Below are 13,471 nucleotides of genomic sequence, written 5' to 3'. Positions count from 1 at the left end.
AACAAAGCGCATCCCATCATAAAGTCTATCTCGATATAGATATTGTTTTTTACCGGGCCTGGGCTGTGGCATGTCGGCCTCTTGGCTAAGCTAGTTGTTCACCACGGTGCCTTTACAATTGTGCGAGTACTGGAGTAATTCCCAGAAAGCCGAAATTTTTATATCTCGTTTGAAGCAGCGGACTCTCAATCGCCCCCATACGAAGTGCTAACCATCGCTTACATCGCCAATGCGACACCGACGTTGGGAACTAAGATGTTATGTCCCTTGTGCCGGAACACAACAATACTTAGTACTGTTGTTTTGCGGTAGAATATCTGATGAGTGGGTGGTACCTACCCAGCCGAGCTTGCATTAAGCTCTACCACCAGTTTGTCGCCCGAACGGACGATGTGCCTATCCTCTGCTATCATCTACGTAAGGGAGAAAAAGACATAGACCTGCTAAAATGGCGTGTTGGCAATTAGATTTTTTATACTTTTAAATAAAAATTAAATATATCAAAAATAATGTATGTAACAGTAACGCGGATACGGGGATGGATTAAATTTGATATAATATTTAAAATTAACATATCATCTGCCTTCTCATCTGATAATATCGTCAGCCGACAACATTCTATGTTTCACTGTATGTTATTATGTTGTTCTCATGAGACTTTGTCTTTTTGGGAATAAATTCTTTAAGCCTAATCAGTTTATTATCACTCATATAGTATATAAACATTGTCGATTATTCATATACAGTATGTTGTATTATAAATATTTTTATAGGTTGGCGCCTACAGTTATCTAGCTACATTGCTAGCTCTATCAGTGAAATAATGAGTTTGAAGCAGTAGTCATGATTTTATTTGTTGTTTTTGATTTTATTTCAGTAGGTATTTTATCATAATGTATTTAAAGTAATTAATTTATCTGCGATAAATTAATTGAACTAACGTTATCGTTCATTTATTTTTTTCATTTCTTTACACATTAGCCCATCTAAATAATTATTGAAGTAATAATAAGTCTATGGTATTAGCTATTGAGATGTTAAATATTAGTTTATTAATATAAAATTATCTTTGTAAGAAACGGTAGATACTTGTACCAAACAGGATTCTGTAATTTTATTTTTGATTTGTTAAAAATATTATAACTACTAATATCAATTTCCATCACTGATATGTACTTCATCACAGGTACTCTTAACATCCTCCAATATGCGAGACATTCATAAATAATGTACTTTATAATTATAGTGATGACTTTGCTGTATGAAGCATAGTCTTTGCTATTTTGAAGAAAAAAAAGAAATTAGAAAAAAACATCCAAGTGACAAGTATGTCAAATTGACAATTTAGTAGTAAGTATAAAATAATGTATTATAAAATAGGTAATATTATGATATATCTAAAAATTCAATTGTGTTTTGGAATTCAATTAATGTTCTGAATTTATTAAATTGTTTTTAGTTAGATAGCAAATAATATTTTGTTTCGTGATCATAAAGTGTATTAATTTTGCTTATAATATTGTTTAAGCGTATTAATTAAGCTTTGATAGATATTGTACAAAACAATCGTAAATTGTACATATTTTGTTAGTGTGATAATTACAGTTTTTTGCAATGCCTTTACAAATTGCAATATGAATATCTAAATAAATAAGTTATGGCTTATGACTTAAGTCTATTTTAATTTTAAGAGAGTCAAAATTTTTTGAAAAGAACATTATGGAGAAGAAAACCAATGAAAATACTAATGACTTAGAAAATGAAATACCGCTAACTGCAATAGTAAATAATAAACATATAGAACAGACTAAAACAATCGCAGCTAAAAATAGGTGTCAAAATGAATTTAAAACAAACCCTGAGTTATCTATAGATATGAAATATGTTTGTCGAATATGCCTAATGGCTGAAAATAATATGATTTCACTGATGTCTACAGTTGGATGTGATTTGTTAGCTGATATATTCACTTCTATTTCTTCCATAAAAGTAAGTTTTTCTTTACTTTTAGTAGATTTTTGGAAGTAAAACAATTATGTATATTTTATTTATTTACTGAAAAATGCCAAATCCAATTTCTTACTAAATTGACAACTATTTTTTTTATTGTACACCATTTACTTACATTTACATTAAACCTTCACAATTTCAGGTTTCTTCTGACGAAAGCCTTCCATTACAAATATGTGCTTCATGTCAAGGTGATATCTTACATTGCTATAACTTCAAGTTAAAATGCAACAAGACAAATAACATTTTAAGGTCCTTATTAAAAGAAAAATGTAATAGTAACATAAGTAGCTACGATACTGGGTAAGCTTAGATTCTTTTCAAAATCATAATTATATTAAATTTAGACAAATACAAAATCATTTGCAATTGCAGCCCTTCAGATAAGGTGGATCAGAAAACACTGGCAATGTTTAATGATGTTAGACAAATAAACCATATGCAACATAATGAAATTAGAATTATAAAAGAAGAAACTTTTTTTAAAGAAGAGGAGGAGGATGTGAAAAAAGAAATAAATGAGGACCATGAAGGTTACATTTTTAATTATGAATGATTTTAAAAATGGCAAGAATCTATTTAATTAGTAGTTTAACAGCATATTTTATAGGTAATATGTCTTAGTGTTTTTTATCTGTTGAACACTGATTATTTATAACTCTTACTACAGGTAATTTATAGTTAAGATTCAAAGTAATATTTTATTTTGTAAACATTTTAAAATACATCATGCTAATGAGGGATGCTTCAGATTTCAAAATTCTGTAATAAATCTTTTTAGAAATTGAATATTTGGAGGATGACATATTTTATGATAATGATGCTGACAACAATGAAGGTGATAGAAGGTACCGAAATCAAATTAAACATGAACAAAGAGTTATTTTAATTTTAATTTTTTTTACTTTTAATTATTTACACTTTTTTTTCAGAAGTGAGGAAAGACTTGAATTAGCAGGTTTGTTATTTTAGTAATTTTGTATGAAACATATTGACTTAATTTGAAGATAAAAAGGCCTAAAAAAATAATATGTACATTTCAGATAGAAAAAAAAATGTCAATCAAAAAAGCTTTACAGCAAAAAAGAAACGATTTAATTGCAACAAATGTTTTAAGGTAATCTACAATAGTCTGAATTAAATAATATATATAAATAAAAGTTTTATCTTTCCTAATAAAGCATTTTGTTAGTGCAGTGAGAAAAATATGTATATGTTAAATTTTGAGTAAACTGATTAAATTTTCAAATAAGAATTTGTGGAAAAGTATTTTCCACAAAATCAATCAAAACTATCAAAGTAAATAACTTCAATAACGGTTTTCAAAAACAGCATTAAAATTTACTTTTTCTAATAATTAAATTGTTTTTTTTTTAGAATTTCCTAAAATCAAAGACATTGAGAACACACATTCAGCAGTGTCATAGCAGCAAAACAATTACACCATTTGCTTGTGGACAGTGCAAAGATTCCTTTAATTCTCAAGAAGATCTCCACATACATTCGGCATTGCATGTAAAGGGTAACCACTGGACATGCAATAAATGTTTTAAGGACTTTACAGGTAGCATATACTTTTAAATATATTAACTAATAATAATTAAAAATTTTAATTTCAATTTTCAATAAAGAAGTTGTGAATATAAATTATGTTTTTCCCTATTGTGCTGTCAAATGGCTCATTAGTTAGCTTGCCTACCTATTTTCAATTATAATAAAGTAGATCGTAGATCTTATAACTAGATCAATTGTTGAGTTCTCAGTGGCAGGCCGAATATTGAAAATTGTCCGTGTTTTACACTCCGTGAATAGGAAAGCAAACAAAGCCGTCGAACTGAACTGTTTCCGATTTTATCGCATTGTAATCTCATCATACTATTAGAGTGCACATGTCTTAGCACACACACTTGTGTATCTTCGTCGTTTGTAGTAATATATCATAATCAATGAACATTTCAGAACGTAACAGATTCAGACGTCACATCCGGCGTCACATGGAGACGAAGCGGTACCCGTGCGAGACCTGCGACAAAACGTTCTCGGAGCTGTGCGCTCTGCGTCGCCACGCGCGCGTGCACACCGGGGAGAAGGTCGAGAAGAAGTATCGTTGCGATATATGCGACAAAAGGTTCTCTCTTTTTTATTACATTCGGTAAATTTAACGACATTGTGGCATAAATCGAATCTGTGACCAAGCATGAGCTATTTTTTGATTTCATTAATTTAATTTGGAGCAAAAGAAACTCCAGCATAAGTAAATGCAAATTTTTTTTTTAATTGATTTGTTGCCGTTGGCCCAAATGGCCTCGACAGCGTCACCGGGCGGGAAAAAACATAAGTAAATGTTGGCATGCATAGGCTCTCAACTTTATGGGCAATTATGCAAAACATATAACGCTGTCGTACCGTGTGGTTCTGACTGAGTAGAAGAGCAACCACAGGTGTCGTTAGAGCCGATTACCGTAAATTTCGAGCTTTTATGCGACTCAACCAACCGTATGGTGGCGGAAAACCAACCCACCAGCAAAGCATTCCCAAGGATGTCGTCATAGACGGGTGCGGGTAATAGTGCGGCGGCGCTCGCGCAGGTTCTGCGACAGCAGCCAGCTGGCGGCGCACTCGGCGCGCCACACGGGCGTGCGGCCGTGCGCGTGCGAGTGCGGGAAGGCCTTCCCCTCGCGCCGCCTGCTGGCCTCGCACCGCCTCGTGCACTCCGACCTCAAGCGCTTCGCGTGCGACTACTGCGACAAGCGGTGAGTGCCGTGGCCACTTTGCGGTTTTTACTTGGTAGAGCTTTGTGCGAGCCTGTCTTAGGTAGGTACTGCTACTAATAATAATAATGGTAATATTCAGTATTGTAGTTTTCTGGTTCGAAGGGAGAGTGAGCCAGTGTAACTACAGGCACAAGGGACATAACATCTTAGTTCCCAAGGTTGATGGCGCATTGGTGATGTAAGGAATGTTTGATATTTCTTACATCGCCAATGTCTATGGGCGGTCACCAAGTGGTTACCATCATTAGGTTGCCCATTCGACAGTCCGCCTACCTATTTCATAAAAAAAGAAGTCAAAATAATTTCTTGGCGAGTTTTTTTACGAACAGAATTAGAAATCGAACATATTATCATATTTTAAATATTTACGACGAAATTTAAACTTGTCGATAATAGCAATGATTAAACGCTCAGATTCCGTCACGAGTCGACACGAAACACACACCACCGCACCCATACGGGGGAGAAGCCTTACATCTGCTCGATTTGCGGCAAGACATTCATACAGAGCTCCAACCTCAAGCTACACATGCGCACTCATACGGGTATAGTGTTTAATATATGCAATTTATATTTTATGGCGTGCCATAACCTTTATGGTGTTTTTGAATGTATAATTGTTTTGTAAACTTTGTATATTAACAATCTGAAAAAAAATTATTATGTTTTATTTAGTTATTTTTTTTATAGGTGAAAGACCGTACACGTGTGACGTTTGCGGGCGGAAGTTTACTTCTGGCTCCTCATTGACTTGCCACCGTCGCACGCACACCGGGGAGAAACCCTACAGTTGCCATATTTGCGGAAAAAGGTAACAAAATACACGTTTATTTCAATGGCAGCTTTAAAATTAAAAAGCTGTAACTGTTCAAATATTATATAAAAAGAGTTTAATTACTGCTACTTCATGTACAGTACAGTACAGGCTAAGGCCTCCTCCCTTTTTGAGGAGAAGGTTTGGACCTTATTCCACCACGCTGCTCCAATGCGGGTTGGTGGAACACACATGTTGCCGGATTTTCCGTGAAATTAGACACATGCAGGTTTCCTCACGATGTTTTCCTTCACCGTCAAACATGACATGAATTATAATTACAAATTAAGCACATGAAAATTCAGTGGTGCTTGCCCGGGTTTGAACCCACGATCATCGGTTAAGATTCACGCGTTCTTACTACTGGGCCATCTCGTTAGGCCATTACTTCATGTAATTACTTATTATTTATTTTAGGTTTGCTAGGACAGATATTCGCACACACATGCGCCAGCACACCGGCGAACGGCCTTTCGCTTGCTTCGTTTGTCCCAAGAAGTTTATCAATGCTGCACGACTACGTGACCACTATCTCATACATACGGGTGAATAATTTTAAAATATGCATTATCTTCGTGATCTTTAATGAAGTTTTCATATAAAAAGTATATTTAAATGAAATCCACGTAAGTATATCAAATAATTTGTTTTGCAGGTGAAAAACCCTACGAATGCGCTATTTGTAACGAGAAATTCAAAAAGAAAAGTTATTTGGCGAAACATCTCAGAAGCCATGATAAAGAGAAAAAAGTAAAACAGAAAAAGATTGTAATTGTCCAACAATTACCTTTCGTGATGGATAATAATTTAATTTATGCAGAAAATGGAACTAATGACATTGCTATAAAAGAAACAACAGAATCGAATGTTGACAATGAATATGAGAATAAGGAAGTTACTTTGGTTACAGAAGAAGTTCCTTTGGAAGTATCCGGAGAGCTTGTATTACAAGATGACAGTAATGTGAAGGCGGACCTCGTAGTGGTCAATGTTGGACATAATAATATAAATTACGAAGAGGGAGACATATGTTTAAATACAAACAATATCAATTTTGAAAATGATCCAAATACACATAATGGTAGTTTGGTGACTGTGAATGAAGGCGAGATGAATATATCGGAGTCCACTTCGGTCTTGGAGGGAAGTGCAGTGAAATTATACCAGTTAGACCAAAGTTTAGTGCAAATACATACGTCTGGCCGACATATCACTATCCAAAAAATTACTAGTAAAATGACTACGAACTTTAATTAAAAAGTATTTATCAAAAAAATGATATGCATGAATCACTTTAATAATTTTTAATTATCAAAATATTTGTTTTGTTACTTAATGTAAAATTTACTATCAAAATTGGATCGGAACTATAGTCATTATTAAAATATATATTATTCAAGAATATTCCTTAATTATATTGTAGAGCCAGATTTGAATAAATTGAATTTTATAATCAAATTTAGATTTTAATTTTGTAATTCACTCGTTCTAAACTTAAATTTAGTCAAATTTTATTAACGAAAAATATTAAAAAAAACTTAATATTATTAGAAATTCTTAAAATTACTTAGTAAGATAAACCGTAGATTACATGTTAATTGAAATATCACTATCTAAATTCTTAAAAACTTTCACTATAAAAATCTTTTGTATAGAAGAAGGTTTTAGCTCTTGCTCTTTAGCTTCTTGTTAAACATTATTAGAACGGTCTTAACTTACTATGTCTGCAATTGGGTATTATTTAATGGTTATGTAGAACTAGATAATACTGTAATGTAAATATTTATTTATTTTCTGTCTGGGTTTTTTCGTTCGAAATTTGCTTGTGTCAATTTTTTTTAAAGCATTATATATACTTGTTGTATAACATCAATACATAACCTTTATACTATTTTTATCTGGTATCTTATCACAATCTTAAATAAATCTCCAGTGTTCGCCTTTTTAAAGCGGTAGATCAATACGGATTATAAGCCTTTTTTATATATTTGCTGGAAAGGCAAACGTTTCCACGTTCCACCTGTTGGAAAGTGGTAGTAGAGTCCAAACGCGACGACGACCAGTACAGTCGGGAAGAATGTTCTACACTAGCCCCCGCCTTGTCGGCCCGCAAGATGCCTCTTCACGCCTCGTTTGAAGGAACCCGAGTAGTAAAAGGAGGGGAACACGTGAGCTGGTAAAGAATTCCATTTTTTGGAAGTGCGACAAAGAAAGGAGTTGCCAAATTTCTTTGTGCGCGATGGAATTGATGTCACAGTTAGGCGGTGTCATCGAGAGCCAGCACGCGTAGATTTATGAAGGAAGGGGGAAGCAGGAATTAGAGAGAATAATTCCTCAGAGCACTCGCCGTGATACAGTCGATAGACAGCGCTCAGCGCTGCTATATCTCGACGCAATTGTAAAGGCTCGAGGGTGTTTGTCGAAATAGTAAAACTGCAAATTTTATCCGTATACAACTAGATATTGTCCTAATTTTAGATATGTAACCCATTCTATGATATTATATTATATATTCATTTTGAAGCTTAAATTTATTAAAAATTAAATTGCCTTAAATTTTTAACATAAACCAAGTGTCAACTTAATCTCAAACACGCAAGATATCCACAACAAGAAGTTTTTGAATGAAATAAATGTTTTGATGTAAAACCTTGTATTTGTAATTTAAATCGAAATGATCTTTGCAGAAATAACTATAACATGTTTCTATTAATGTTAATCACTTATTCCTTACTTGATTATTGCTTGGTACAAATACAAATAACTTTCGGTGTGTTGATTGTTGTACTTTTACACAATAGCTTTGCACAACACTCGTAAAATTTGGTATTCATTATTTTGGCTTATTTATGTATCTCTTTGAAATTAAATGTTAAACTCTTAGATTTCCATAGTGGACATATAGCGATTATTGTTTATTTATCACGCTGTGATGTTATCAAGAAAAGATGTGACAGCTTGGATGCATACAAGATGGAGCATTTCAGCGGATAATTACAATATTAAATTATTTTTTATTTCTTATTTGAAATTAAGTTAATTAAAACAAGTTACATTTTTATAATAAATAAATTTATTTTAATTTTATCTGGAACAACAAAATTACAATATCTAAATGCTTTTCTTAGAACCACGATGACTTTTTGCCTTGTTGATATTTTTGAATATTAACAAGCATAGAATCATGAATTTCTGCTGCATTTCTATTTTGTCCATAATAATCAACAAATTCTCCATCGGGATCCACCAGATATATTATAATTGTGTGATCCACCTGTATTTAAAAAAAAACCTTATTATAATTTTTTTTTAAATGGCTTATTTTTCATTGTTAGTAGAAATTACTTTAAGAGTATTTTAAAACATTTTTATGGATATAGTAAAACCAATTAGTTTAAAACACTTTGAAATTTTGAAATATTAAAAATTTTAAATACTTACAATATAATCATTATCAACATCCTGAGGCCCAGCACTAAAGTAAACTCTGTAAGATTTACACGCCTGTTGTACTTGTTCCTTAGTTCCTGTTAGACCTAACAATCTCGGTGTAAATTCTTTGCAGTACCTAACAACAAGGGAAAGAACAGTCACATTAATTCATGTTTAAAATTACTATTATTATATTTGAATTTGGTTACTTACTTTCCTACTATTTCAGGTGTATCCCTCTGGGGATCAACTGAAATAAATATAGGCTGCAGAGGTGGTGCCGATGGAGTCTGGTCTGTAAGATTAGAAAAAAAATGTTAAATTACTGTTCTATTATTATTGAAATACTCTTTAACATTTTATCTAAACAAAATAGTATCTTATCATATTACCATGTCTGTTAACAACTTCTGCTAATTTCTCCAGCTCATCCGGACATATGTCGGGGCAATGTGTGAAGCCGAAATATATTAATAACCATTTGCCAAGGAAATCTGTGCTTTTTACCGTTCTTCCCTGTAATAATTAATAGTCAATAAACATTATTATATCGTAACATAACTATAATATGAATATTTAAATTAATTGAATAATTTATTAAATTAGATTTTCAGATTTCTTATTGAATTAAGAGTAACGGAACATCTAATTATTTTCTTTAACCAAGAGACAAATTTAAATTACTCTTATAGTTTTGATTTTGACAGATACATTTTCACAGCTTAATATAATTTTATCAAGTTACAATAATTAAGCTAAAAAGTGATATCTGATATGTTGTTTCTCCTTATTAGTTTGTATATTATACATTAGTAAAAATTCATTGGACCAATTTATCTATTATTGAGTATTTTTTTGTAATTAGGGTTTGATGCCTACGTTTTTATTTAAAATTTAAGTTAAATTTTTCTTGAAATATTGGATCCATTTGCTATGATGTTATTGAGGTTATGTATTATAAAATTTCTAAACATTACTCAATTATTTCAATCTAATCAATTGTTTTTTAAAACTATATTTTCCTGTTTTGATAAATGCAATATTTACATACTTCTGAATTTTAATAATTTCCCTCCTTAAAGTCATAATTATGTTATGATAATAATATTATGATGCAAGATTAATTTATCAGCAAAGTAATTTATGTAACCACAAAGATTCTCTCTTTTAGTATAGTTATACTTACTTCAGAATCTACCAACTCAAATGTTCCGCCTATTTTGGCCTTGCCGAGCTGCCGCTTTCTTTCACGATCTATCGCGTCTTGTTTTTCTTTTCTTACATACAACATAAAACCTGTAAGACCACCACCGACAAGCGCTGTAACTGTCATTGACTTCCATGTGATTGGTCCAGTAAATTTCTTTGGTTTTAACTTAGGTGGTACGGCGCATTGCTTAACTGATGTTGTTGATAAGAAACGATGTAAGGGTCTCACTGCACTTCTTAAAATTGAGTTCATTTTGAATGAAAAACTACTTAACTTATTACTTTTGCTTATAAGAATATCCCCTTATCACAGTAATTACACTCTTAAACAATTATTTACAGATTCTTCATTCTATATACTCCAAAAATTATTCATAGGTTGTAAGTCATAATTATCATACAGATTACCTATATATATATGCCTATTTATAAGATGACAGCAGCAGCAGATAAGTGATAGATGTCAATACGAAGCAAAGTAAGTGATGCCAACTCCTACAGAATATTCCCCATAGGACCAACTTTAAATTCCTCTAAATATCGATTAATAACCCCTAATTTTTTTTATACAAATTAAACTCAATACAAATTAAAAATACATTCAAGTTCAAAATAGCTGTTGTATTTATGGGTGTGTATTTTACACATTTACATACATTAATAACCTAGTTTTTTAAGGTAAAAAATCTTGAATAATAAACCCACTAAATAAATGTACCTCCTAAAAAAACCCTGGACATCTTGATTCCCCCCAAATTTGGGGGGAAAACCTCCAAGTTGGCATTACTAGACAGACGTATTCAGTAGGTATTGTAAGCTGACAAGGTACCGATGTCATTTACCAATGTTGTCAAAAAAAGAAATAATTAGATATCGATACCACAAATGTCAGTCGTCACATTTAATAAAAATGAAATGAACTTAAAATAGCTTATTTGTTAAAAAATTAAACAATACCAATAATATAATTATTCTAGTTTATAGATTAGCAGAAGAAAAAATAAGCAAATAATAATTGCTGTAACAAAGATACGGGGCTCCCTAGATACAGGGGCCACGTATCGAGGGCTCTTAACCTGAGTATCCAAAAATTTGTAAAATGTTATCTAAAATCTCACTCGAACTCTACGACCGTACACATTTAAAAATAAATTTGAACAGTTAAATTGGCGTGAAAAAAAAGGTCATCGCCGCAGTTAAGATGAAAGGCCCCCATCAAATTTTGATACACGGCCCTTCAAGGGTAAGCTACGTCACTGATTTGTACAAGTCCTTTACAACCAACGGATGACTCAAATACGATGACGGTTGACTGTCAGGTAGTTAAGAATATTTAATTAATGAAACGGTTGAAAGAGCGAATGATTGACGCATCTACGAATGATCATAGCACCATTTGCTATCAATGTAAATCGTTCAAGACGTTTTTGAGTTATCGGTGAACATAACTAAAACATACGCATTGTACTTTTTTAACTTGTTGGTTCAAATAAGGGATTTGTGAAATTCTTTGTAAATGTAATATAAATGTTTGACTCAATTGTGTTCTTGCATTGCTGCCAACTTCAGACTGGCAAAGTTATATGACGCGAGCTGCTTATTAACTTTATTTACTTGATAGGAAGGCTTTGCGTCTGGGTAGGTACCACCAACTCGTCATATCTATTACCGCCAAACAATACCTAATATTTAGTACTGCTGTGTCCGGTTTGAAGGGAGAGTGAGTGTAACTACAGTCACAGGGAACATATCATCTTATTATCATTACACGCAACCATCCCCAGGTGGAATGGTGGCGCATTGAAGATGTAAAGTCTAAGTCAAAATACGCTTTTTAACAAAAGTTCTATTAATTGTATTGTTTATTTTAATTTTATACATTTTCGTTTAGGTGGCATTACTGGCTTGGGTATCTTTGAAATCTTTTACTTCAGCGCAAGAATATCTTCCACCTAAACCAAACGCAGGTGGTGGTATTGGCGGAGGAATTAAAAAACCAATCGTTGAACCAACTGTAAGTTACTTTTAATATGTATTTCTACTTATTACTCAAATATTAAAAATTATATTAAAATATAAATTCAACTAAACATAATTAAATTTATGTTTATGTCGTTTGGTGGTATAATGCTTTTTTGTTCAGTTTCCAGCAATATCCATAATTTGCTGACACAGATAATGCCGTCTCTTTGGACTTCGGACATAACGAGAAACGAAAGGATGATCGTGCCCAGGGCTCATACCACGTGTTGTTACCAGATGGAAGGACTCAACTTGTCGAAAACATCGAAGGGCCCGACGGCTATGGACCACATAAGTAACTACACTTTTATCAAAATAATAATATCATTTTAATTTTTCGCATTAGATAAATACTATCGTTTGTAAAACTTAATTAATGCCATGGTACCGGACAATGAATTGCTCGCCGCCGCTGTTCTATGCGGCGAGCAACGCCACGCAGTCTATACGACCCAACTTGAAATTGATTGTGTTCGGAACAAATATCGGGTCTACGGTTACATTGTATTCGGTTTATTTAAAGCAAAAATGATGCGCCAAATAGAAGCATTCAAATTAACTAAAAAAATAACTGGTAAATGACATACTCATTTGTATTAAATTATATTTTGTCTACGATCAAATATAATTTAAACACGATTTAAATCCGTTTTATTTAAATCAATTTTTACACATTTGTAAACAGGTACATTTTCAACATTAAAAATAATAAATTATGTATTATTATAATTATTATAATATTTAAATAAGCAGAGTTGGCCTGTGGTTAGAATGCGTGAATCTTAACCGATGATCGTGGGTTCGAAGGCGGACAACCACCACTGAATTCTCATGTGCTTAATTTGTGTTTATAATTCATCTCGGACTTTACGGTAAAGTAAATCATCGTGAGGAAACCTGCATACCTGTTATTAATAGGAAAATTAAATATATATATGCAAATTATTTATCTATTTTCTAAGCTGATAAATAAAGCTAAAAAGTTTGTTTAAATGTGCTAAAATTATTAGTCTAATCTGAAAAACATATATATAGAGCCTGTGGTAGTGGTAGAAAAACTGAGTCTAGAGAACCATGCGATCATAATCGTCCATTTTGTGCGGAATTAAATCACTTACAAGGCACTTTCTTATCCCTCGTTTCCGAAAGACTTTGTTTTCGATAAAACAACAAACAACAACTTTGTTTTCGAAGTTCGACCTCGAAAAAG

General features: G+C 32.4%; 2 protein-coding genes across 3 annotated transcripts; one reads left to right on the top strand and one right to left on the bottom strand.

The window, feature by feature from the left end:
• The first annotated feature begins 1,387 nt into the window (after positions 1-1,387).
• Positions 1,388-8,161, top strand: LOC126771515 (zinc finger protein 436-like). 2 transcript variants are annotated; one of them, XM_050491418.1, is made up of 13 exons: positions 1,388-1,989; positions 2,153-2,313; positions 2,386-2,543; positions 2,792-2,858; positions 2,943-2,968; positions 3,054-3,127; positions 3,388-3,574; positions 3,970-4,138; positions 4,563-4,763; positions 5,199-5,329; positions 5,475-5,595; positions 6,016-6,143; positions 6,254-8,161. In XM_050491418.1, the coding sequence occupies exons 1-13, from the start codon at positions 1,720-1,722 to the stop codon at positions 6,853-6,855; spliced, it is 2,295 nt and encodes a 764-aa protein (XP_050347375.1). In that variant the 5' UTR covers positions 1,388-1,719; the 3' UTR covers positions 6,856-8,161. The 2 variants fall into 2 exon arrangements, with proteins under 2 accessions (XP_050347375.1, XP_050347376.1); XM_050491419.1 differs by having other exon boundaries at positions 4,599-4,763; positions 6,254-8,160.
• A 496-nt stretch (positions 8,162-8,657) lies between these two features.
• On the bottom strand, positions 8,658-10,656 carry LOC126771093 (protein SCO1 homolog, mitochondrial). Its single transcript, XM_050490803.1, has 5 exons — positions 10,217-10,656; positions 9,423-9,546; positions 9,244-9,325; positions 9,040-9,166; positions 8,658-8,872 (listed from the first exon to the last, which is right to left on the bottom strand). Exons 1-5 carry the CDS (start codon positions 10,490-10,492, stop codon positions 8,723-8,725), a joined length of 759 nt encoding a protein of 252 aa, XP_050346760.1. The 5' UTR covers positions 10,493-10,656; the 3' UTR covers positions 8,658-8,722.
• Positions 10,657-13,471: the final 2,815 nt, after the last annotated feature.

This window comes from Nymphalis io, chromosome 10 (assembly GCF_905147045.1).
Source record: "Nymphalis io chromosome 10, ilAglIoxx1.1, whole genome shotgun sequence".
Classification (NCBI taxonomy): Eukaryota; Metazoa; Arthropoda; class Insecta; order Lepidoptera; family Nymphalidae; genus Nymphalis; species Nymphalis io.
Note: the sequence above shows the minus strand (reverse complement) of the source record. Positions and strands in the feature narration are given on the sequence as shown.

Bases quoted from the DNA above. Each gene is read 5' to 3' on its own strand.
- LOC126771093 (XM_050490803.1), bottom strand. From the start codon at position 10,492: ATGAACTCAATTTTAAGAAGTGCAGTGAGACCCTTACATCGTTTCTTA. The intron at 9,167-9,243 runs GTAAGTAACCAA...CCTTGTTGTTAG, and splicing joins ACACCTGAAATAGTAGGAAA to GTACTGCAAAGAATTTACAC. The intron at 8,873-9,039 runs GTAAGTATTTAA...TTTTAAATACAG, and splicing joins ATGTTGATAATGATTATATT to GTGGATCACACAATTATAAT.
- LOC126771515 (XM_050491418.1), top strand. From the start codon at position 1,720: ATGGAGAAGAAAACCAATGAAAATACTAATGACTTAGAAAATGAAATA. The intron at 3,128-3,387 runs GTAATCTACAAT...TTTTTTTTTTAG, and splicing joins ATTGCAACAAATGTTTTAAG to AATTTCCTAAAATCAAAGAC. The intron at 6,144-6,253 runs GTGAATAATTTT...TTTGTTTTGCAG, and splicing joins CCACTATCTCATACATACGG to GTGAAAAACCCTACGAATGC.